Source organism: Culex pipiens, chromosome 3 (genome assembly GCF_016801865.2).
Source record: "Culex pipiens pallens isolate TS chromosome 3, TS_CPP_V2, whole genome shotgun sequence".
In the NCBI taxonomy this organism is placed as follows: Eukaryota; Metazoa; Arthropoda; class Insecta; order Diptera; family Culicidae; genus Culex; species Culex pipiens.
In genome coordinates this window covers 35,858,512-35,884,369 of record NC_068939.1, presented here as the reverse complement: position 1 = coordinate 35,884,369, position 25,858 = coordinate 35,858,512, and the positions used below count along the sequence as shown (strand labels likewise).

Sequence of the window (25,858 nt, the reverse complement as noted above, 5' to 3'; positions counted from 1 at the left end):
ATTTAATAATATTTTTTTTATATTTCTTGGATTTTTCATATTTTACGTTGTAGTTTTCTAAAAGTCTTGGATTTTATTAAAATCCTCATTTTTTTTTATTTTTTTATATGTTTCACATTTTTTTTGTAATAGGCTTTAAAATATTATTATCTCTTTTTTTAATGAAACTAGGTTATTTTAAACTACGCGATAAGCTTCTAATGTTTCTTGTCATCCCTGTGCTTGAATTACTTTTTGTTGAAATATTTTGAATATTTTTTAACATCTTGATTTCATTAATGTTTTTTTTATTTCTTAAACTCTATTAAATTATTGAATTTTTTTGAATTTACAATCAAACATTACAAATCTTTACAAAGTACGCTTGAATTACTTTTAGTACTTAATAAAATTTTCAAGCTGGTTTTGAAATTTCTTGAATTTTATTGATTTTTTGAAACAACCTAAAATAGTTAAATTTCTTAAATTTTGTCAATTCAAAAATTTCTTAGATCTTATTGAACTATTTAAATTTCATTATATTATTTAAATTCATTAAATTATTTAAAAAAAAAACGAAGTTGACTTTATAGCTGTCGGCCACCATCGCTAGTACCAACCACTAGTGTCTTCCTTTTATCTACAAGGACTTCGCCGCCCTGGGCTCCTAAGTGTATGAAAGTATGGCACGGAGCGACGGCGCCGAATACCCATATTTACACAAAGAATTTTAAATTTAAATTATTTAGTTCTCTTTATATAACTAAAATTTCCTTAATTTATTTAATTTTTTTTTTAAATTTTATTAATTTATCAAAATTTTATTAAATTATTTAAAAATCATTGACACCTAAACTCGCAAGCTCGAGAAAAAAGGGAATTTCCATACAAATTCCTCTTTGTTCACGAGCTTGGGAGTTTAGGTATTAAATTATTTAAATTTCATTAAATTATTCAAATTTCATTTAATGATTTAAATTTCCAGATTTTTTTTATTTCTTCAATTTATAAGTTTTTGAGTTCTGTGCCACTGCTTACGACCAAAAATTATTTATTTGGTAAAGTAAGCTTGAATTCCTTGATTTTAATAATTTTAATTTTGGTAATTGTTTTATTAATTTCATTGATTTTATTATCTAATTTGCCTATATCGAATTTTACTAAATTATTCGAATTTCTAAATTTTTTGAACTTTAAATATTTTTAAATTTTATCAATTTCTCATAAATTTCGCATTTATTTAAATTCCTTGATTTTTTTTAATTTTGAAGGGTTCTTGAAGGGGCAAATAAATACACATTTTTTAAAAGTTCAAATGTTTAATGGAATTTTAAATGCAATCAAATGAGAGCAATTTAAAATGCATTTCCCTACGTTTCAAATCATTTTTAGCATGTTAGGAATAATTCAACAATCTTTGGAATTTTGTTGAATTTTCAATGTACATTAGGGTGGTCCAAATCCGGGCTTTGTCGGGCCTACCTCCTGAAATCAAAGATTGACTTATCTCTAGGTAAAATTCCAAATTTTACCTCATTTTGACCACGGGAACCCCTCCCTCTAATTGCTTGAAATTTTTTATGGGAAAATCGTCAACATTTATGGAGAAAAGCAACAATACAATTTAATTTTATAATATTCCCAAATTTACAATCCACCTTTTCCTCATCAAAATCTGATTTCCAACCAAATATGTGTACCATATTGTTTCAATTTCGTGCAAACCGGAATATAACTCGTTTACTCAGGTTCAGTGAATAGGACGATTCGTGTCGAATTGTGAAGCTCAACCTATTAAAACATTCAAAAGATCATTTGGACTTGAATTGGACCCCGAAATATGTTTAAACATTCTTTGAATTTTCTGTATGGTAGTTTTATGTACAGTTTCGCAATGGTTTGCTGCAGATAATTCTTATTATAAATGTTATGCATTTGATTTTTAAACTTGACAAATAAAAATAAAACGTATGAAGTTTCAATCAAATCAAATCATCTAAAACTTCAGAACAAAGCTTTAGAACGTAAACTTGTGTAAGATTTAATATTATTTGTGCAAATGTAAATATAGAAAAAAAAATATTTTAGTTACTCAAAACAAGACCCCATATGAATCAGGAAGTGTGCACCTAATGAACAAATCGCCCATCTTGTCCAGTCAAGGTCCTACACACATTTGGCACCATAGAGAAGACAACAGCGGTGGCTCATTGTACTAAGGCACCACGACCAGCTGGGTGCGTGTACCGAGGAAAAATATGCCACGTATTGAGTTCCTTCTAACGCGCACGCTGCACGGTGCCTCGGATATTCCAATGTATCAACTGGCGCGGATACCCTCACAGCACCAAGTCAAGAACTTGTACAGACTTCTGGTCAGTAAACAAACAAAAAAAAAATCAGACAAAACCTCAATTACGCGGCCAATATCGCGGTGAGGATCCACTTTTGTGGTGATGTGAAGAAAAAACCACCGTCTTAGAACCAGAAAAACCTCTGAAGAGAGAAGACCATGATCGGTACTTTTTTTTCCACGGTGAGGTGCTATTCAACCTGCTGGGGGTACATAAGTGCGCGTTTGCTAGATGTTGGCATTACAAATTATTTTGGTGAAGCGGATACTTGAGATTTGCGCTCAAGGATGGCGTCCGCGATCATCGCACCAAGAACCGGACGGCGAGCCAGCGATTTGACGCGAATCCAGTGCTGATGACGTACATCCACCTCTAAGACTTCCAGGGGGAAAGCTCTTCAAATCTGGGAGATGATTACGCACGTGTTCTCAATTACCATTGGCTCCGTGACTTTCAAATCGAGCCGCGTTTGCTGATGGCGTCAAAATTGGGCAAACAAATCCGTACAGTTTGCATGCATTTCTTTCCCCCACCTGCCAAGTCCTGCTAGCGGAAAACGTAGCCCTAGCTAATTAGTTGGTAAACTGAAACCCCTCCTTCTGCTCATACAATGTACACAAACAATGAGATTCTTAACACATCATTATGATAGTGCCAGCTCCTGTCCAGGTCTACCAGGTAAATATCAATTAAAGGTGGGCTGGGAAGTCAATCATTGGTGCAATTACTCAATTTACCCACTGTCATGGTTGCCCGGTCATTGCGCGATGAGGTTGGAATTACACTTTGCCTGCGACGTCATTGCGATCAACGGGTTTTAAGGCGGTGAATAAGGATTTGAGCCCATTCGAAGAAAAATGATAAACTGTTTTGATTGTTGTATTTAGGAAGTCATCCTCGGCAGTACTGAGCAAAATTATGAGCTCAAAATAATGTGTGTGATATGTAGACGTGAACAGTATGACAATCGATTGGTTACTTATATTCAATGAGACAATTATGCAACTATTTATTTTGGACTATTCTGCCCATCCACATTTTTTTTATTCTGTAGTACCTATATTATTTGTTTTTCTGTATACTAAATGAAGTAAATTTGGTCCGAATAACGCAAAAATAAAAATCACGCACGACAACCCAATTACCAAAAAGTATTAGCAGTTCTACAAGAACTCTTCTTAGCAACAACAAAATAGTTTGACAACAGCAAACCAAAACATTCCTCAAGTACGCTGCAAATACTCTTGTGTGTACACACAAGATTAAGATTCTAGTCAGAAACTTCTGTACTATACTGTTTTCGTTGAGTTTTTACCACAGTTATGTTACATGTATTTGTACATATTTGTACTCACAGATCACAAACAGAAGGTAAAAGGTCAGTAAACTTGTCCTGCTCACTTAGTTTCTTGAGGGAAAACATCCCAAGATCAGTCTCATTCCCTCAGACCTTTGAACAGATCAGCACAGTTACTGCTAAATACAGTCTATGTTTAACAGCTCTTATTTGAGCAATCAGAAGATTTTAAGACATTTTTAGCCCTAATAACAATGCCATTATGAATTGTCCAGTTTTAATAAAAAGGTAGTTAAAAAATTGCGTAAAAATAAACTAAGCTTTTTATTCAATTATAAAAATAACAATGCCCGCAAAATTTTGTCATTCTTTTCATTTTATTTTGTAGATGAAAACAAATCAACCCAATTTTTAGTTATTCCTTTTAAAACAATTTATTATTTGTATGTCAAACCATAAATTGCATCTAACAGATTGATAAAAATATTGTCTCAAACCAGATACTCAAAGCATTGCCAACATGAAACGGTGTGGAAAGAGGAACAACTAAAAGCTTGCGTTCCATCAATGAAAGCTTCTCACGAGCTTTTGCTCGGTAACGGACTCCATCAAGACGGAATGCGTAACGTCTACAGTATGTCTAGTTACAGATTGGTCAATGTTTGACAGAGCAAAACGCTCTTTACGCCCAGCAAAAAAAAAACAGGATTACTTGGCAGAATCGATTGGCTGGTCTGTTTAACTCGATAGTCTGTAGTAACGTACAGTGAATCCTCTTTTTACGCGGTGCGTTACGTTTTTCTTATTTGTCGATTTCTCTGGAACCACATTTTTGCAATATTCAAAGCAATTTGTTGGTTCTGTTCAGATCTACAAAACGCTTTAAGAAGCTTGCAAAAATATTCTATGGTTTAGGAGATATCTATGATACAAAAAGCGTAACGCCACCGCGTAAAACAGGTTTCTCTGTATTTTGTATATGTAATTATTGTCAAATTATTGTCAAACCTAGCATAGTGAGCAGGCGTTTTGTTTATCTTCGATTTGTTTTTCTTCGATTTTTGAAGCTTATTGCTGATTTGAACTAGACAAACAACACTTGAACACTTGATGAAAAAAAAAAACGGAATCGACGTAACACCTTATAATGTGGCCCTCTTAAAACTTGCGGTTTCGTCAACGGATCCACAGGCGTGTATCGTTCTTTTCGCGACAAGACTCCGCCTCCCGGGTCTGCTAAGTGTGAAGGTATGGGCACGGGGAGAGGGCACCGAATACCTATATTTACACTTAGCATTTTTGCGTCCGCCTCGGGATTCGAACCGGCGACCTCTGGATTGTGAGTCCAAATTTTGGCAGATTTTAGCGTGACGTACTTAATGAATGAAGCTTTATATGTAAAATTGCTGTAACTTATAAAAAATTAAAACTGGATGAATAAGAAACATGGAGAAACCTCTTTTTACGCGATGCGTAACGAACATGCGAAAATTTTCAATAATTTGCAGCTTGACACGGTGATAGCAACTTTGTGTCAACGGGACTTTAATGTAAAATTGGACGCCCGATTTGATGACGTACTCAGCATTTCGAAAAAAACGTATTTTTCATCGTAAAAAAAACACTACAATATTTTTTAAAACTCTGCCATTTTCCGTTGCTCAACTGTATTTTTTTTTTTGGAAAATGTCATTCTAAGGGAAATTAATTGTTCTTTTCGAATTAAGATTGACCCAGAAGGGTCACTTTTTCATTTAGAACAAAATTATTCATTTCATTATATACAAACATAAGGGTGACGATTCTCGAGATTTTCAATTTTCCGGGAATCGAGTGTTGAATTTGGCCATTTCCCGGGACCCGGGAGTTTTTTTTGACTATGCCAATTGTTCCAAAAAGTTGAAATGAGAAGTATTAAATTTGTTTCTTGAATGAATTCAGTTTCAATTAATTCATACTAATTCTATGAAACGATATTTTTGATTATTTTGAGGAACTATATAAAACATTTTAATTTTTTATAAATCTGCAAATACAAAATCGATTCTTGAGCATTTTAAGACTCAAAATTGTAGTTTCAAATATTAACGAATCTTATTTCACACTGAGTGATTTTTCAAAAGTTGTACAAACTTGTTACTAGATTTGTGTAAAAAAATAACTAATATTGCTAATATATAATTTCCCAGTACCGGGATTTTTTTATAATGATAAAAAACGACTCAAAACAACAAATTAAACTGTTTTTTTCTGTCACGTTTATGAATAACTGTATTCATTAAGAAATATTTACAATTATCATGAAAACCCAAATGTTCACAAAAAAACTAGATTATGTGGATTGCTATGCTCGAGAGAAGATATGAAAATTGAACTTAACTTGAAAAGGCTTTTCCCTATTAGAAATGATTTAAAAAATGTTTAAAAATAACACATTTAGTTTCATTTCTGGGGTACAAGCGCTAAATTGGGGGTCCACATTTTTTGGCTTCTCTCAATTAAAGATATTGGAATTTTTGACATGTTAAAATTTGCGCTTTTTGCCTTCCTCACCTTACTGAGGAAAGGCTATAAAATCACTCGAAAAATGAACTTCTCAATTAGACCTCCTAGACCCACCTTCATGTATACCTATCGACTCAGAATCAAATTCTGAGCAAATGTCTGTGTGTGTGGTGGGATGTTGATCAAAAAATTGTCACTTGATTATCTCGAGACTGGCTGAACCGATTTTGCCCGTTTTGGCCTCATTCGATCCGTCTTGGAGTCCCGTAAGTCGCTATTAAAAATTATGCAGTTAAGTTAAGTACTTCAAAAGTTATGCTAAAAAAACAATTTTGACTAAAGTTCGAAAGATTGTAAAAAGGGTGGTTTTTGTAAGAAAACCTGTCATGTTATACATTTTCAGAAAGGTATTTGGAAGACCTTTCCAACGCGTCCAAGACATTGAAAATCTGAAACCCTATCAAAAGTTATAAGCACTTAAGTGTTATTCATGCACTTTTTGGAGGCCGGATCTCAGATATTTTGATGAAAACGTTGTCCGGACCTCTCATGCGACCTATCATTGGATAGGTAATCAAAAGACCTTTTCAACAAACACGAATTGGATTGGGGATCTGGCTACCCTATCATAAGGTGTAAGCATATAAGTGCCCTGCAATATTAAGACTATCCAATCTAGTGGTATGAATAATGAGTCAAATTGATAAAACACTGAAAAACATCGCCCTTTTGTGTTTATTTTGGATAGCACCCTTTAAATGTGAGGAAGGCACCAACCACCCTAAGGTGGATTAAGTTACGTTTTAAATGAGGAGTAGCATGGATTTATTCGAACTTGAACATCGATCATAGAACATTCAATGTTCTAAACAATTTTGAATTTTTATTTTTTTCTTATTAGTTTATATAATTTTGCTTCAATATTTATAAGTTTGAAATTTCCCGGGAGTCTCGAAAGAAGTTCCCGGGAATCGAGAGGTCCAAAAATGGTCGATTACCCGGGAATTCCTGCTCGACACCCTCTACATAAGGGATTTGCTTATAAACATCACGAGTTATCGCGATTTTAGGAAAAAATGTTTTGAAAAAGTTGGTCGTCGTTGATCATGGCCGTCCATCGTCACCCGCGACAGAAACGGACGACGAAACAAAGAGAAACGCAAAAAGTAACTTGGGCAACAGCGGCAGCGAAAGCAAGCCAGAGATGGTGGAAAAAGTTCCAAAAAATCATTCCCTCCCCTTTGTTTTGCTGTTCGTAAAACCATTTCTTGATCCCTATTCTTGGGAGGTGCGTATTGGCTAATTTTTCATTTTAAAATTTCGTGTTTTTTCTAACTTTGCAATGTTATTTTTTAGAGTGTAACAATGTTTTACAAAGTTGTAGAGCAGACAATTATAAAAAAATGATATATAGACATAAGGGGTTTGCTTACGAACATCACGAGTTATCGTGATTTTACGGAAAAACTAACTTAATCCACCTATGTGGTTGGAGCCTTCCTCACAACAATGGCTGTACACAAGTTTCATCTATTTTTTAGATCCGGCTTCCAAAAAGTACATGGATATCACTTAAGTGGCCATATCTCGAGACAGGGTTGCCAGATCTTAAATGTTTTGGACTCGTTGGAAAGGTTTTTTGATAACCTAACCAACGATGGGTCGGATGATCGATCCGGACAAAGTTTACATACATTTAAGTGAGATCCGGCTTCAAAAAAGTACATAAATGTCACTTAAGTGGCCATATCTCGAGACAGGGCTGCCAGATCTTCAATGTTTTGGACTCGTTGGAAAGGTATTTTGATAACATAACCAACAATGGGTCGGATGGTGGATCCGGACATAGTTTACATACATTTAAGTGAGATCCGGCTTCAGAAAATTACATAAATGTCACTTAAGTGGCCATATCTCGAGACAGGGTTGCCAGATCTTCAATGTTTTGGACTCGTTGGAAAGGTCTTTTGATAACCTAACCAACAATAGGTTGGATGGTGGATCCGGACATAGTTTACATACGTTTAAGTGAGATCCGGCTTCAAAAAAGTACATCAATATCACTTAAGGGGCCATATCTCGAGACAGGGCTGCCAGATCTTCAATGTTTTGGACTCGTTGGAAAGGTATTTTGATAACCTAACCAACAATGGGTCGGATGGTGGATCCGGACATAGTTTACATACGTTTAAGTGAGATCCGGCTTCAAAAAAGTACATAAATGTCACTTAAGTGGCCATATCTCGAGACAGGGCTGCCAGATCTTCAATGTTTTGGACTCGTTGGAAAGGTATTTTGATAACCTAACCAACAATGGGTCGGATGGTGGATCCGGACATAGTTTACATACATTTAAGTGAGATCCGGCTTCAGAAAAGTACATAAATGTCACTTAAGTGGCCATATCTCGAGACAGGGTTGCCAGATCTTCAATGTTTTGGACTCGTTGGAAAGGTTTTTTGATAATCTAACCAACGATGGGTCGGATGGTGGATCCGGACATAGTTAACATACATTTAAGTGAGATCCTGCTTCCAAAAAGAGCATCAATATCACTTAAGTGGCCATATCTCGAGACAGGGTTGCCAGATCTTCAATGTTTTGGATTCGTTGGAAAGGTCTTTTGATTACCTAACCAACGACGGTTCGGATGATGGACCCGGACATAGTTTACATACAGTTAAGTGAGATCCAAATATATGTGAAAACACATTTTTATACATAACTTTTGAACTACTTATCGAAACTTCAATCTGTATAAAACTCGATCTATGGGACCCTAAACCAAGTCGAATGCAACAAGTTCGGGTCAAATCGGTTCAGCCAGTGCCGAGAAACATGAGCTAGTTTGTTGGTCACATACATACATACACACACACATACACACACACATACACACACACATACACACACACATACACACAGACATTTGTTCAGTTTTCGATTCTGAGTCGATATGTATACATGAAGGTGGGTCTACGACGTTTTTATACGAAGTTCATTTTTAGAGCAGGATTATAGCCTTACCTCAGTGAGGAAGGCAAAAAGCTTTGAAAAAGTTGGTCGTCGTCGATCATGGCCGTTCATGGTCACCCGCGATAGACACGGACGACGAAACAAAGAGAAACGCAAAAAGTAAAAAAAAAAAAATGTTCGTGAAATCGCGATAACTCGTGATGTTTATAAGCAAACCCCTTATGTCTATATATCAATTTTTTTGTAATTGTCTGCTCTACAACCTTGTAGAACATTGTTACACTCTAAAAAATAACCCTGCAAAGTTAAAAAAACACGAAATTTAAAAATGAAAATGTTTGTTCTAAATGAAAAAATGACCCTTCTGGGACAATGTAGATTCGAAAAGTACATTAAATTTCCCATAAAATGACATGTTCCAAATTTTTTAACAGTCAAGTAACGGAAAATGGGAGAGTTTTCAAAACTTTTTTAAAGTTTTTTTTTCGATGAAAAATAAGTTTTTTCGAAATTCTGAGTACGCCATCAAATCGGGCGTCTAATTTTACATAAAAGTCCCTTTGACACCAAATTTCTATCTCATCACCATTTCAGGCTGCAAATTATTGAAAAACACCTCTTTTTTCGCATGTTCAAAAATGGAAGGGGTCGTGCCGCCCCTCCGTCACGGGATATCAAAAATAGGACTTCGGATTCGTGATCAGGGACAAAAGTTACCCCTTAGGACAAAGTTTCACGCAAATCGAAGAGGGGTCGGGGCAACTTTTCCCGATTTCATGTGAGTTGGTAGAGAATTACCCATGTTTGTAACCCCTTAAGTTTGTTATGATCTGATCGTTATTAAGTATTTGGTAGTTGGTAGGTGTTATTTCAGAGTTGAGGACAGATGCTTTGCAGGCTCTTAATAGGTCATAAATAAAACAATCAAAAAATGAAACTATGAAAAAAATTAACGTAACTTGCACATCCCCAAATAAATCGCTTCCACGTCCTGTTGATTGCACCTATTTTCTAGGCACACTTCTGGCGCGGGGGTGAGAGCGACAGCAGGGCACACTGATTTGAATGTCAAGATCAACATTTTTCGCAAGTGTAACAGTTTTCCCACGCTCTCTTTGCAAATTTTCCGCTCTCACTCTCCCAAAGCTTTCCCGATGCTCCTCTCCGAGAGTTGGTCCAATGTTTATGTTGACATCCTCGCTCCTTCGCCAAACGACCTTTGCACGACAGCATCTGTTTTTATGGTGGGTGGGTGGTGGTGGGTGGAGGTTGCTGGGAAAGCAACAGACGTTGTCCGGAGTAATATTTTGAGAGAGTGTTTTGAAAATTACTTATGCAATTTCGTTGATTAAATTCTGAATTAATTTACAAGAATGAAAAAATAACAAATTTCGTTAAAGTTAGACTTTTTAGAAACCTACACAAGATGCTTTCCAAGCCACATGTGTGGGCTCCCCTTTTGAGGAGATATTTCCTCGAGAGCAAGAGACTTTCTCCGGAGAGCGAGGGAGAGCAAGTGTCCTTTCGGGAGCGCAACCGTTTCAGTCCAGTGGATCTGAAAAGTGTCTTCCTCGTGTCATACTGCAGTGGAACCTTGGCGAGTGTGGACGCGTTTTTCGGTACTTCTTGCAGACCACACACTCTCATTCACACCGCACGATTCTACCCATCCCTTAGGCACACACCTACACTCCTCCTCACACAAGCACATGCACAGACAAACATACACTAAGGTCCAAACAAAAAAAGAGTGCTGCTAAATACAAATCAATCTTCATTCATCCGAAGTCGTTTTCACCGTTCGAGAAGCAGACACAACATTCACCTGGAACAAGATTTATCAATTTCGTCGAGATTAATCGTGGTTCAAGCTAATCGAATGTAATTTGTCTGCATCAAATCAGTGCTCTGTGGTGGAAGTTTGTGAAAAAGTTATTGGATACAAGTGTTATGTGACCGCCGCATAACACCAATTCGTAACATCTCTGGAATATCGTGATTGATACTGCAGTAAAGAACAGCAGTAAAAGTGGTTCAAAGTTTGGGTCTTTCCTCCCAATTCTTCCCACATTAAGGGGGTGGTGACGACGGTCAAGGAAAAGTTTTTTTCTTCGCAGAGCAAAAAGGGATAATTAAATGCTGTTTTGTAGCAACGTTGACCATCAGCAGAGTCAGTACTTCTCCGCTTGACCAGCATCAGTAGACTACGAGGAAAAAAAAGGTTGTAAAACAAGCTCATTTGCACGCGAACTGAACAACTTGTCCTTTGGGAAATTTGACGCACTCCGCAGGGCCATCGCAAGGATCACCCTCACCTGGTCAGTCTGTAATAACAAGCTTGCCCGAGGTTTGCTGATTTCACCAACATGGACGGAGGTGGAGGCAAAAAGAACACCGTGTCGGAGTTTAGCTACATGCTGCAGAGACAAGTAAGTCCCGATCTTATGTCATCCCATGCTGGTGGTATGGAAGAATTTTCCACTCTGTTCATTTGATACCCACTTTATGAAAAAAGATAAATGAAAAGGATTCAACATTCGGGGAATTTTCCAGCAAAGGGAAAGGGGAACCGTCGTCGCTAATGGTAATTAGCTTTCGGAATTGTTCGTCCGTTATCTCCCGCGTTGCCGGAGCGATGGCGTTGATAATATCATCATGGCATTATACATCAAGCGCGTAACGTAATTATTGCGCGGGTAGGGTACTGTTCGTTGAAAGGTGTGGGTGGGTTAAAGTGGTTGAATTTGAAGGAGTTTGAGACTTTCTTTGTGCATGGACAAGGCAAAACAAATATTAGTTTTATTCAATTGTGTTTTCCGAACAATTGCTCGAATTCAACTCTCAAGTCGATTAAAAAACTTGATTAATTAAAGAGTTTGCATAAAAAAAGTTGATTTTTGAAATGTTGAAAATTTAGCTCGTTGAATATTACCTCTTTTTTGAGTAATTTGACCTAAAACATGTTTAAAATTCTTCAGAAACTGATGAAAGTTCACCAGTTTCGGATGTAATATTACATATTTTTTGAAACACAAAATCTGTCACCATTCCCTGTTGAATAATACTATCATTATTTTCTTTGTACACAGCATCTGTGTTGAAAATAGTCTTGCATTGAAATAGTCGCGTTTGACTGGTTTGACCTTTGAAATTTTTCATAAAGATTTGATCAAGCTAATTAAAAAGGAGAGTCAATCTTGCAACGTTTTTTTTTTACGATTGCGTTAATTTACGTGTTCCATTTCAAAATTAGATAGACAAAATCAGTTGAAATTTGGCATTGGCTCAAGGTATATCCCTTTAAAATGACGATCCTGGATTTTAAATTCTGATTTAACACTGGAACGCCCAACGCATGTCCAACTTACACGGACGCCCAAGCCTCCCAAAAAAGGTGGAACGGTAACTTCAACTCGCTGGTTCTCAGGCATTACTCAACCAATCGGGACGATTCTTATTTTCAGTGATTTGTAAGAATGTCTAGATGATCCTAAAATTTTGCAGAACTTGATTTGAAGAAATCTGTAATTTCTGCGACCGAAAACATCGTTCCACCTTTTTTAAACAACTACCTCCGCGAAATTTCAGATTTGATCAAATTGAGTTCTGCCAAGTTCTAGAATCATCTAGACATCCTAACAAATCACTGGAAAGAAGAATCATCTTGATTCGTTGAGTTCTGCCCGAGAACCATTGAGTTTAAGAGGTCGTTCCAACTTTTTTGTAGCCTTGGGCGTTGGAATGTTAAAAAGAAATAAAAATTACAAACTTTATAAAAATACAAATAATGGTATAAAGTATTCTCGTGCACACTTCATTAGTATGTTCATGAACAATCTTAATTAAATATATTTGACAGTAGCTTTTTAAATAAAATCCACTAATTTACATGTATGTGCACCGAAAACCGATTTTGTGTTGAAAAAAATGAGTATTGGAACTGGTGAATATTAACCAGGTTTTGGGGAATTTTCATTAGGTTCACATTTTTATGTAATATTACTCATAAAAGAGGTAATATTAAACTAGCAAATTATCCTTCCAAAATTCATAATTCTTTTTTCAGTGTATGTGAATGTTTGTTTAGAGTTCATTTTATTTATTTTTCCAGGAGCTCTCAAATCAATTGAAAATTTTGCATGGACCAAATGTCAACAGCATTTATTTTTTATGAAAAAAAGAAATATATAGCTATAGGTATTATCAATATGTGTCATTAGAGCAATTCCAGCTCAAACCGAGAATTTTTCTAGTACTTTTGTACCCACCCTCTCCGATTTCAATGAAACTTAGTAGACATTTTATCCTAGACCTATATAAGCCATTTTTGTGTATATGGAGACAATTGTACTCAAAAAAGACATTAGCCAAGGGTATAAGTTATTTCAATATTTATGTATTATGTAATTTAAAAATTTCTGTACCTCGAAGCCGTTGCATCGTATCAAAAAGTGGTCAAAGACAAACTTGTACGGGCTTGACGAAAAAAAAATCCACTGAAATAAAAATACATGCCACATTTATGAGAGTTAATGTTTAATTTAATGTTTAAAAGTTAAATTTTAAGGAAAGGAAAAAGCTTAAGATGCTACAAAAAGTCTCACGAAAAATGCAGGATTGTATGTCTTTCATAAAAAAAACACAAAAATCATTTACTAAAACTGGTTTTTTGAAAAGTGGTCTTAACGCCAAAATTGTTGAAATCCTTTAATGAGAATAGTTTCCCCAGACAATTTTACATAAAAGTCTCTATAATGACCATTGTCCTATGGCCAGCCCTTGTGAAGATCCAGTGGTTTTAAAAATAAAAATGTTGAAAAAATGGTTTTTGGTGGTTTTGCCAACTTCTATATGACAGACTTGATTTTTCACACTCGAACTTTTTTAATGAAAAGCTCGTCCAATTTCCCATAAGTTTGTCTTTGGCAGCATTTCAATTGGATGTATGGGCAAACAGATATAAGCTTTAATACAATTTTGCTCATAACTGAAAATAAAATATTTTTCAGTGTGGTAGAAACCTGCATAGTAAATAAGCTTACGTAAAAAATAAAACGAGTCTAATTGAAAAGCTGTCAAAGACAAACTTATGGGAAATTGGACGAGCTTTCCGTTAAAAATATTTACGAAGCTGAATAATCAAGTCCGTCATATACAAATTGCCAAAACCCATAAAAATCTGTTATTTCAACAATTTTATTTTTAAAACCGCTGGATCAAGGATTGGACATAGAACAATGGTCAATGTGGAGACTTTTATGTAAAATTGTCTGGGAAATCGATTCCTACTATAGGGTTTTAAAAATTTTGACGTTTAGACCACTTTTCAAAAAAACAGTTTTAGGAAATGATTTTTGTATTTTTTAGGAGAGACATACCATCTTGCATTTTTCGTGAGTCTTTTTGTAACATCTTAAGCTAAATCTTCAAAAATTTTGATCGAAAACAATCCTGACATCACCTTAAAATTTAACTTTTAAACTTAAAACTTGACGTGTATTATTATTTCAGTGTATTTTTTTTCAGGAAGCCCATCCAATTTCTTACAAGTTTGTCTTTGACCACATTTTGATACGATGCAACGGCTTCAAGATACAGAAATTTTTAAATTACAAAATACAAAAATATGCAAATACCTTACGTCCTTCTAAGGTGTTATTTTCGATTTCAATTGGTTCGATATACACAAAAATGGTTTATATATGCCTAGGATATCTCTACATGGCAGTGCGTGGCCGAATGGTTACGCTGTCCGCTTTGTAAGCGGATGCTTCTGGGTTCGACTCCCATCTGCTGCAACCTTCCATCGGATGAGGAAGTAAAATGTCGGTCCCGGCCTTGGTTGTTAGGCCGTTAAGTCATTCCAGGTGTAGGAGTTGTCTCCATGCCATAAGTACAAACAACACACCAAACCAAGCCTACTCCGCTGAAATCGCTGGCGGCGGTTGGACTCGCAATCCAAAGGTCGTCAATTCCTCAATTCCTGATTGAGCTGAAATTGTTCATAAATAAAATTAAAATCAATTTCATCCCTGATTTTAATTGTTGTTCAAAATTGATCCACTGAGTCATTCTTTACCCACTTAACTCGTAGTGTTCAGCAAAAGCCACTTTTCAAGACATCAGCCTTCAGCCTGTCTCAATCTCCAGGTACGCGTCGGTCGGCGTGCCTCATTAACCGGCGAAGAAATCACTTTTCCCGAGCGTGACAAATTTCGCGCTCAATTACCTATAAATATCGTCGGGCCCCGGAAGCAATTTTCCCTCAAAATACCTCACCTTACCTGTTGTTGTAGTTGTTGTTGGTGGTGCTTACGCAATTGGTGTGGATGTCCACCGGTGGAATGCCGTCAGACGGGGGTACCCGTGGCGTGCGTCAGTCTGCTGTGCGTGCGTGGGAAGAGCGGGAATGTCGCGACGCAGGACCAGATTTGGCACGAGAGCGTTCTAGGTGGCCAGCTGCACCAGGGGAGACAAGGTCGGACAGGGGCTATACGGCAGAAGGGTCGTTACTTATTCACAGCACCACGCGTGACCCAAAGTTTGGGGCTGTTTGGAACACAAAAGGTTAGGGTTTTGGGACTAGGAAGAAAGGAAGTCAAATTGGAGTCTTTGCTAATTAAAATAAGCTTAAGAAACAACAATAGACCTAATAAAACTCAGATCAAGAAAATAAGTTACAAAAATCAAAGAAAAAAAGCTTCCATATCATGTTTTTTTTTCCAGAAAATGCCTCCACAAAGCTCAACTAAACAAGCTGACTATGGCTCTCCACGTAGCCACCGAGTAGCACCACACTCTTGTTACAATGTTTACAAATTGCTTTACTAGCACTTCCACACCCCCCGCCACTGGCCACCCAACTTCCTCACTGTTGTGGGACACTTGTTCTTGAGTAAACAACGTGCGTGTGAAATGGTTTCCTTGTAGGGGGATGTTTGCCCGAAGCTCTTTGGCCGGTCTCTGAAAAAGTGCGGAAAAGTTTACTTTTTCTAAATAAATACGACACTTGAAGTTGGGGATGACGTCATCGCGTCGAAGAGGACGCTGCCTAATGGTTGTTTGAGAAGCTTTTCGAATCTTTGTGATGTATGGTTTATTCCTGGAGTATGGTTTTGGAAAGTAGGAAATTTCAATAAATCCTATTTTTTTCAAGATAATTCTTTTTGCTCTTCAAAAAGATTTTTAACTAACAAAAATTTGTAAAGTTTTTAAAAGACATCCAAGAAAAATCTAAATTTTTCATATCTTTTACTGTCCACAAGCTCTTTTGATACCCCTTCACCCGTCTGTATTCCCGTTGACAGGAAATGAAAAATTATGACAGATATCATCCGGATGACCTACCCCCCCGTGGTGAGCGAACATTACAAGGTCGAGAAGGTGCAAAACATTGCCATCAAAATAAAAAGGCTCCTTGACATGATGGATTGGTCCCGTGATCACCGAGGCCACATTTACGCACGCACCAAAATCTTTCCCGTCACGTCGTCCTAGGAAAAAAGATGGGTTTTTTCTGGAGCGTGACTCGCAGCTTCCGGAAGGATGACGATGGATGTTTGCGCCGGATGTGAGAACATTATCGTTTTAAGGATTTTACCCAACCAATTGTTTGCTTCTATCCAACACCAGCTTGAGACCATCCATAAAACACGTGGACACTTTTTTGGAAATTTTAAACCCTTGTGGACAATTGTCCATATTTTTTTGTAATTTTTAGCATCATTTTTTTGTAATTTCTGCCCTACAACTTTGTAGAACACTGTTACACTCTAAAAATAAACCACGAAATAAAAAAAACACGAAATTTCAAAATCAAACAAAAAAATACTTTTCGAGGTAATTGGAGATTTGAAAAGCACATTGAATTTCACAAAAAATTACATTTCCTAAAATATTTTACAGTAAGATAACGAAAAATTTTTCAGAATTTTTAGTCAGCCATCAAATCGGGCTCAAAATTGAAATTTCATCACTATTCTGGCTTCAAATTATTTTTATAAATGCTAAAAAAATTAAAGAGGTTATACCGTACCATCCCTTTGGGAAGAGATATCGGAAAATGAACCTCGAATTCGTATTGCGATATCAGGAAATCGGAAGCAATCTTCCTAGATTGGTGTAAAGCCCAAGTAAAGCCGCTTTTAGTTTATTTTTAAATTTTATCAAAGAGCAGTTCTCTACGAAATCGGTCTTTTTCCTTATTTTTTTTTGTATTGTAAATATGGCTTAAATTTTTTTGGCACCTTTCGTATGCCCAAAGAAGCCAATTTACATCATTAGTTTGTCCATAGAATATTCCATACAAATTTGGCAGCTGTCCATACAAAAGTGATATGTGAAAATTCAAAAATCTGTATCTTTTGAAGTAATTTTTTAATCGATTTGGTGTCTTCGGCAAAGGAATACACTGAAAAAAATGATACACGGTAAAAAATGTTAAAAGTAATTTTTAATTTCACTTTTTTGTCACTAAGACTTGATTTTCAAAAAAACAATATTTTTTCTGATATGTTCTAGGGGACATCAAATAAAAACTTTCCAGAAATTTGCAAAACGAGCAAAAAATCTTTCACTGAGTTTTAATTTTGAATAAATATTGATTTTAAAAAAATCAAAATATTGGCCGCAAAAATTTTTCAGCTTCATTTTTGATATCAAATCCAATTTGCAATCTAAGAGTACTTTACTGAAATTTGGATAAAGTGAACCGCTTTCAAGTTATAGCCATTTTAAGGTAACTTTTTTAAATATTCGCAGTTAGTGTCCATGTTTGCCCACTCTTGAAAAATTTTGTTTTGAAAAGCTGAGAAAATTCTCTAATTTTTGTTTTCTTGAACATTGTTGATAATGTTAAAATATGAAACACTCTTGAAATTTTACGATCTTTTCGAAAACAATATTTTCAAAAAAATAAATAAATTAAGACTAACACTTCGAAAGGGCCTCATATTCAATATAACACCCTCTTGAAATGTTAGTCTTGATTTAAATTTTTTGAAAATATTGTTTTCAAAAAGATCGGAAAATTTCAAGAATGTTTCGTGTTTGATTTGATGTCCCCCAAAATATATCAAAAATAGAAAAAAATATAAAAGTAGTATTTTTTTGCAAATCTAGTTTCAGTGACGAAAAGTTAAACAAAAAAAGAACCAAATTTTGTTTACCGTGTAGCCTTATCCATACCTACAACTTTGCCGAAGACACCAAATCGATCAAAAAATTCTTCAATAGAAACAGATTTTTGAATTTTCTTATGTCATTTTTGTATGGACAGCTGCCAAATTTGTATGAAAAATCATATTGACAAACTAATGATGCAAAATGGCTTCTTTGGGCAGACTAAAAGCACCAAAAATGTTTCAGCGGGATTAAAAAATACAAAAAAATAATGACAGAAATTTCAGAGAATTGCTCCAAAACGTCATCTTAAGCTCATTTTTACCAAAATGTTCTTTGTCACAAGATAGCACACCAGAAACGAAAAGTTACGTAAACTTTTATTTCATCTGTTTTTCTATAAATTCTATTTTGGTGAATACTTTTGGGTTATTAACTGCATTTTGAATTAGGAAGTTATTCAAAATATTATAATTCGAAAATAGTTTAATGTGTTTGACCTTCTTTGGCGTAGGAAATCTTTAATAAACAATTCCCGTAGCTCACGAATCTTAGAAGAAGTCATTAAAATTGAACATTATTTTTCAGAAATATTTCACCTCTAGCTTCCATTATACCTGAAAACACATGAATACCTAACATATTTAAAAAAAGTGATTGAAATACTTTTTCCAGCGGGTTTGTGTTTCAAAACAGATGGTACAAAAAGGACCATTCACGCTACATAAATACGATTTCCACGAAGCCCCCATCATCTGGCAAATCAACCGTGAAATGGGAGTCTGTGGCATTTTCCGTTAGCGAAAGGTGGTAAAGAAGCCACAGCAGAAGCAGCGACAAAAAAAGAGCGATACCTGATGGGATTTTTCCCGTCGAACGCGCTCCAACGGTTTCCGGGGTTTTATTTTTCCTCACACGAGCACACCAGAGCGAATGATGACCTCACGGTGCGCAGCGCTGATGTGGCCAAAAAGGGATTCGATTTCAGTGGCCTTTGATCTCGAAGTACCCAATAAAAGGTGGAGGCGTGCGGGGGTGGCGTTCAAAAGTTTCGGCCAGCGACAACGTTTTCATCAATGAGTCGCGAGTTACCATCGGGGCAGGGTAAAAAGTTTTAGTCTGTCAAAATAAACCATGAATACCAAGAATTTACTTATTTAAATATTTCCACAGTGCACAATAAGGAAGAATGCCAGGGAAAAGAATTTCCCCGTCAATACCAAAACCACAAGAAATAAGGAATTCGACACCATGACATTTGACGAAGGTCTACGGAAGCTGCCGAAAAGAATGTGCTGTCAATGAAGCAGCACAGACCTTGCGGCGGAGTTGGGTAAGGTATTTTGGCCACGCACTCTGGAATTCCTGGCCGCACAGTGTTCGAACCGTTTCGTTTCGTCGTTGGTAATGACGATTGCGGGGGTGTGAGGAATTGTTATGTGCCATGTGCCACGCTCATGCTCAATTAAATTATTGATTACGTGCTAAACTGTCGTCGTCGTCTCACCGGGATCGGTGCGTCCGCCTGGTTGTGGCAGCTCGTTAGCCATGCAATCGTGTTGCCTCAAAGAGAAGGTCCTTTCTACGTGTGGGTTGTACGCGACGAAAGGCAGCCACCGCGGTGGAATCGAGAAACTCAGTGGTTTTCCCGCACTTCATAAGAGGATTAGACTTGCCGCACGTAAAATTGAGATTTAATCCGTTTAGAACTGTTCATTATGAACTCGGAAAGAGTGGATTTGGCCACAGCGTTAATACTTGAGAATCAAGCTCTTGTTTTTTTCAACAAACGTTAGCCTGATTTATTTGTTTCACAAACTTAAGAAAAAATTGTTCTGTTTGCTTATTTTGATTCATCAAACAGTTGAAATGGCAATCAATTTCTTTTCGCAATATATATGGGTAATTCTCCGCCAACTCACACAGCAGTTGCCCCGACCCCTCTTCGATTTGCGTGAAACTTTGTCCTAAGGGGTAACTTTTGTCCCTGATCACGAATCCGAGGTCCGTTTTTTGATATCTCGTGACGGAGGGGCGGTACGACACCTTCCATTTTTGAACATGTGAAAAAAGAGGTGTTTTTCAATAATTTGCAGCCTGAAACGGTGATGAGATAGAAATTTGGTGTCAAAGGGACTTTTGTGTAAAATTAGACGCCCGATTTGATGGCGTACTCAGAATTCCGAAAAAACGTATTTTTCATCAAAAAAACACTAAAAAAGTTTAAAAAATTCTTCCATTTTCCGTTACTCGACTGTAAAAAATTTTGGAACATGTCATTTTATGGGAAATTTAATGTACTTTTCGAATCCATATTGTCCCAGAAGGGTCATTTTTTCATCTAGAACAAAATGTTTCATTTTAAAATTTCGTGTTTTTTCTAACTTTGCAGGGTTATTTTTTAGAGTGTAACAATGTTCTACAAAGTTGTAGAGCAGACAATTACAAAAATTTTGATATATAGACATAAGGGTTTTGCTTATAAACATCACGAGTTATCGCGATTTTACGAAAAAAAAGTTTTGAAAAAGTTGGTCGTCATCGATCATGGCCATTCATGGTCACCCGCGACAGACACGGACGACGAAACAAAGAGAAACGCAAAAAGTAACTTTTTCAAAACTTTTTTTCGTAAAATCGCGATAACTCGTGATGTTTATAATGAGTTTATATGAGAATTTGACATTGGTTACAGACTTTAAAAAGATACAAATCAAAGATGAAATAAATGCTGAAAATGGTTAATCAAATAGTATACAAAAACGAAAGTTTAAAAACTACAATTAATGTTGATGGGATGGGATGCTGACAAATAATACGCACATGATTTTCGTGGCTTCGGATGAACAAACTTTGTCCGAATTTTTTATATTTGCTCTAGGTTGGGATCCCATAGTTAGTTGCAAATAAACAGGATTGATGTAAAAAAATGTTGATTTTCATATAACCACAATAGTCCCGATTTGGTCGTAGCTAATTTCACTTTCGACCTATTGCGGATTTATTTCGAAACATCATGTTAAAATCTTGATAATTTTTTGCAATCATTTCAAGATTTCTTTTCACGCAATAGAACATCATGATATTACAATTCAATCATCGTTTTTATTTTTATTTTATATTTAGAGCTTGGAGAACCTTTCAACTGAGATCAATTCTAAGTTACGCATTTCTTAGTTTTCAATATGCGAGCCGAGTGCTGTTTTATAGAAAATAAATTTTGAGCAGACCCCTAGAATCATGTTTGGCATCATGATATTATAAACATATCAAAAATTTTAAACAATACAGCGAAATGTTTTCAATTACCTTTTGTTTAACTTTTGAAGAATCCTAATATAGTTTTGGAACATTTTTCAATTTTGGGAGTCAGTCATCAACTTAAAAAAAATCTAAACGCTTTATTGATAATTATGCGAAATTTTTTGTACTTCAGATTGTACTGACACTAAATATAAAATCATGAATAATGTTAGAACAAAATGAAAAAAAAAAACGAAACAATTAACAATAGAAAGGCTTAAGATTTGAAAAAAAAAACAAAATAGAAAGCGACTGCAACTTTTGATTAATTAGAAAATTCTTTTGTTATCTTCCAAATAAAGGAAGCTAAATAGCTTGAAATAGTTAAATAATGATACAGTTAAACCTCGCATATGCACCTTATATGGGGGTTTCTTATGCGAAGCACGCATATGCGAGGTACAGAGCTTATGGGATTTTGGCTATATGGGAGACATGGCCTATATTTTTGTAAAAAATCATCTTAACTATACAAATTTATAGTGTTTTGGAATCGTTATGAAGTCAGCTATACAGCTACACCAAATTTACAAGGTTTACGATGTTCTAGGCCATCCGAAACTTCCTCAAGTTAAGACCTATGTGTTCACCGCCGTACAAGTATGAGGTAGGCTATTGTGACTTTGGTTTTTGACCTCAGATCATATCCGGATAGCCTCAGGGAGGTTCAAGGACTAGTTTACCGATATGTGGTGATGTTCAGGGTCTTCTGAAGAGTCCCGGGAGTTACAACCGATGGGTCTACCGCCGTAACAAAATAGAGGTCAGTGATTTTTGACCTCAGATCATATCCAGATAGCCTCAGGGAGGTCCGGGGACTAGTCTACCGGTATGTGGTGAAGTTCTAGGTCTTCTGTAGAGTCCCGGTAGTTAAGGCCGGTGGGTCTACCGCCGTAACAAGATAGAGGTCAGTGGTTTTTGACCTCAGATCATATCCGGATAGCCTCAGGGAGGTCCGGGGACTAGTCTACCGATATGTGGTGATGTTCTAGGTCTTCTGTAGAGTCCTGGGAGTTAAGGCCGATGGGTCTACCGCCGTAACAAGATAGAGGTCAGTGATTTTTGACCTCAGATCATATCCAGATAGCCTCAAGGAGGTTCAGAGACTAGTCTACCGATATGTGGTGATGTTCTAGGTCTTCTGAAGAGTCCTGGGAGTTACGTCCGATGGGTCTACCACCGTAACAAGATAGAGGCCGATGATTTTGACCCTTTTCATATCCGGATAGCCTCAGGGAGATCCGAGGACCCTACTCCCGAGACTTTACAGGTAGACTAGTCCCCGAACCTCCCTGAGGCTATCTGGATATGATCTGAGGTCAAAAATCACTGACCTCTATCTTGTTACGGCGGTAGATCCATCGGCCGTTAATCCCGGGACTCTACAGAATACCCAGAACATAATCACACATTGATAGACTAGCCCCTGAACCTCCCTGAGACTATCTGGATATGATCTGAGGTCAAAAACCATCAACCTCTATCTTGTTACGGCAGTAGACACATCGGTCGTAACTCCCGGGACTCTACAGAAGACCTAGAACATCACCGCATACCGGTAGACTTGTCCCCGGACCTCCCTGAGGCTATCTGGATATGATCTGAGGTCAAAAATCACTGACCTCTATCTTGTTACGACGGTAGATCCATCGGCCTTAACTCCCGGGACTCTACAGAACACCCAGAATATCATCACACATTGATAGACTAGCCCCTGAACCTCCCTGAGACTATCTGGATATGATCTGAGGTCAAAAACCATCAACCTCTATCTTGTTACGGCAGTAGACACATCGGTCGTAACTCCCGGGACTCTACAGAAGACCTAGAACATCACCGCATACCGGTAGACTTGTCCCCGGACCTCCCTGAGGCTATCTGGATATGATGTGAGGTCAAAAATCACTGACCTCTATCTTGTTACGGCGGTAGATCCATCGGCCTTAACTCCCGGGACTCTACAGAACACCCAGAATATCACCACACATCGGTAGACTAGTTCCCGGACCTCCCTGAGGCTATCCGGATATGATCTGAGATCAAAAACCACTGACCTCTATCTTGTTACGGCGGTAGACCCATCGGCCGTAACTCCCGGGACTCTACAGAAGACCTAGAACATCACCACATACCGGTAGATTAGTCCCCGGACCTCCCTGAGGCTATCTGGATATGATCTGAGGTCAAAAATCACTGACCTCTATTTTGTTACGGCGGTAGACCCATCGGTCGTAATTCCCGGGACTCTTCAGAAGACCCAGAACATTACCACATATCGGTAGACTAGTCCTTGAACCTCCCTGAGGCTATCCGGATATGATCTGAGGTCAAAAACCAAAGTCACAATCGCCTACCTCATACTTGTACGGTGGTGAACACATAGGCCTTAACTTGAGGAAGTTTCTGATGACCTAGAACATCGTAAACCTTGTAAATTTGGTGTAGCTGTATAGCTGACTTCATAACGATTCCAAAACACTATAAATTTGTATAGTTAAGATGATTTTTTACAAAAATATAGGCCATGTCTCCCATGTGTGTGTGTGTGTGCAACCAACCAAACGGGACCACGCGGTCACTTCTTACAAATTGAGTTGTTTCCATGTATTTTTAAGTTCTACATTCTATACATGCAAATAACTCGCATAGGCATTTGGAAGGTGTTAGCTCTGCCGAGCTTCGGTGACCCATTTCTACGTTGGCTAGCCGAGCGCGAGGTACTTCAGCTTTACCGACAAGCCCCGCCCTGAAGAACGTTTGCACCAATCGGGTTCAAACGTTATTTAGAACTTCCGAACCCTTGTCAAATGGACAAGGACTCAGCGCGTATATAGTTGATAGTAACAGTATTCCTAATTCCATTCATAGCTCACCAAGCCGTGATGGCCTAGAGGTTAGCATTTTTGCTTACCAATCCAAAGGACGGGGGATCGAACCCCGACTCGAGCGAGTTTGATTTTTCGTTCATGTTCAGAGTTTCAAGATTTATAATTCTATACTTTCTCGTTGGGAGCAGATGGGAATCGAACCCAGGACCATTCGCTTACAAAGCGAACACCGTGACCAGTCAGCCACGGCCGCTCCAAATATAGGCCATGTCTCCCATATAGCCAAAATCCCATAAGCTCTGTACCTCGCATATGCAACTCTTGCGACAAAACCGAATCAGGTGGAATGACTCGTATATGCAAAGTTGCATATGCGAGGCGCTCTTATGCGAGGTTTGACTGTACATTAGGGTGGGTACGGATTTTGAAAAGTTCTCAGATCAAGTTCTGGTGTGGTTCCCCTTGTAGGGCATACCCATAGAGACTCTCACGCCAAATTTCAGCTCATTTGGTTGAAAACTGGCTTGTCTCAAGCGGGTTCAAGTTTACATGGAAATTACTATGGGAAATTTTGAATTTTCGTTCATTCGCTCCTACAGGCCTGGGGAAAACATGTAGAAACTTCTAGGATGGCCAGAAATGAGCGGAATCGTCTGGAGAACAACTTTCCCTAAGAGACCAGGTCGATTCGTTCAACCCCCATCGAGCTCAACGGCAATACAACCGGGGTTTTCGGAACCAACGGTTTTCCCCAGAAAAGCATCAAATTTTCCTTAGCATGCTATGAATGCTTGATGAAAACCGCGACGCCACGTGTCAAACAGCTACCACGTGATTGTAAAATTTGCACCATAACAGTTTTTTTTCTTATTTGGAGGTTCAGAATACAGCTGAATAGTATCCTGATCACCATGAATGATAATTCTATGGTTCAAAAAGTAATAAAAAGTCATTTTTATAGGCGATGCTAGTCCACGTGGTAGCTGTTTGACATGTGGCGTCGCGGTTTTCATCAAGCATTCATAGCATGCTAAGGAAAATTTGATGCTTTTCTGGGGAAAACCGTTGGTTCCGAAAACCCCGGATGTATTGCCGTTGAGCTCGATGGGGGTTGAACGAATCGACCGCGTCACTCAGGGAAAGTTGTTCTACAGACGATTCCGCTCATTTCTGGCCATCCTAGAAGTTTCTACATGTTTTCCCCAGGCCTGTAGGAGCGAATGAACGAAAATTCAAAATTTCCCAAAGTAATTTCCATGTAAACTTGAACCCGCTTGAGACAAGCCAGTTTTCAACCAAATGAGCTGAAATTTGGCGTGAGAGTCTCTATGGGTATGCCCTACAAGGGGAACCACACCAGAACTTGATCTGAGAACTTTTCGAAATCCGTACCCACCCTACTGTACATGCATTCCCAGATGAAATCTCACCATGTTTTTTCTCCTGTGCACAGGCAGTTTTGAATGATAAGGAATTCAAGGAATAATTTAATAAAA

At 37.4% G+C, this 25,858-nt stretch overlaps 1 protein-coding gene across 1 annotated transcript in view; it reads left to right on the top strand.

Moving 5' to 3' along the window:
- Nucleotides 1-10,692: 10,692 nt before the first annotated feature.
- LOC120418872 (putative sodium-coupled neutral amino acid transporter 11) overlaps nt 10,693-25,858 on the top strand; it is a 70,562-nt gene continuing 55,396 nt past the window's right edge. The window contains exon 1 of the mRNA XM_039581407.2: nt 10,693-11,540. Within this exon, the coding sequence (XP_039437341.1) occupies nt 11,478-11,540 (63 nt within the window). The 5' untranslated portion in view covers nt 10,693-11,477. The remainder of the gene's footprint in view (nt 11,541-25,858) is intronic.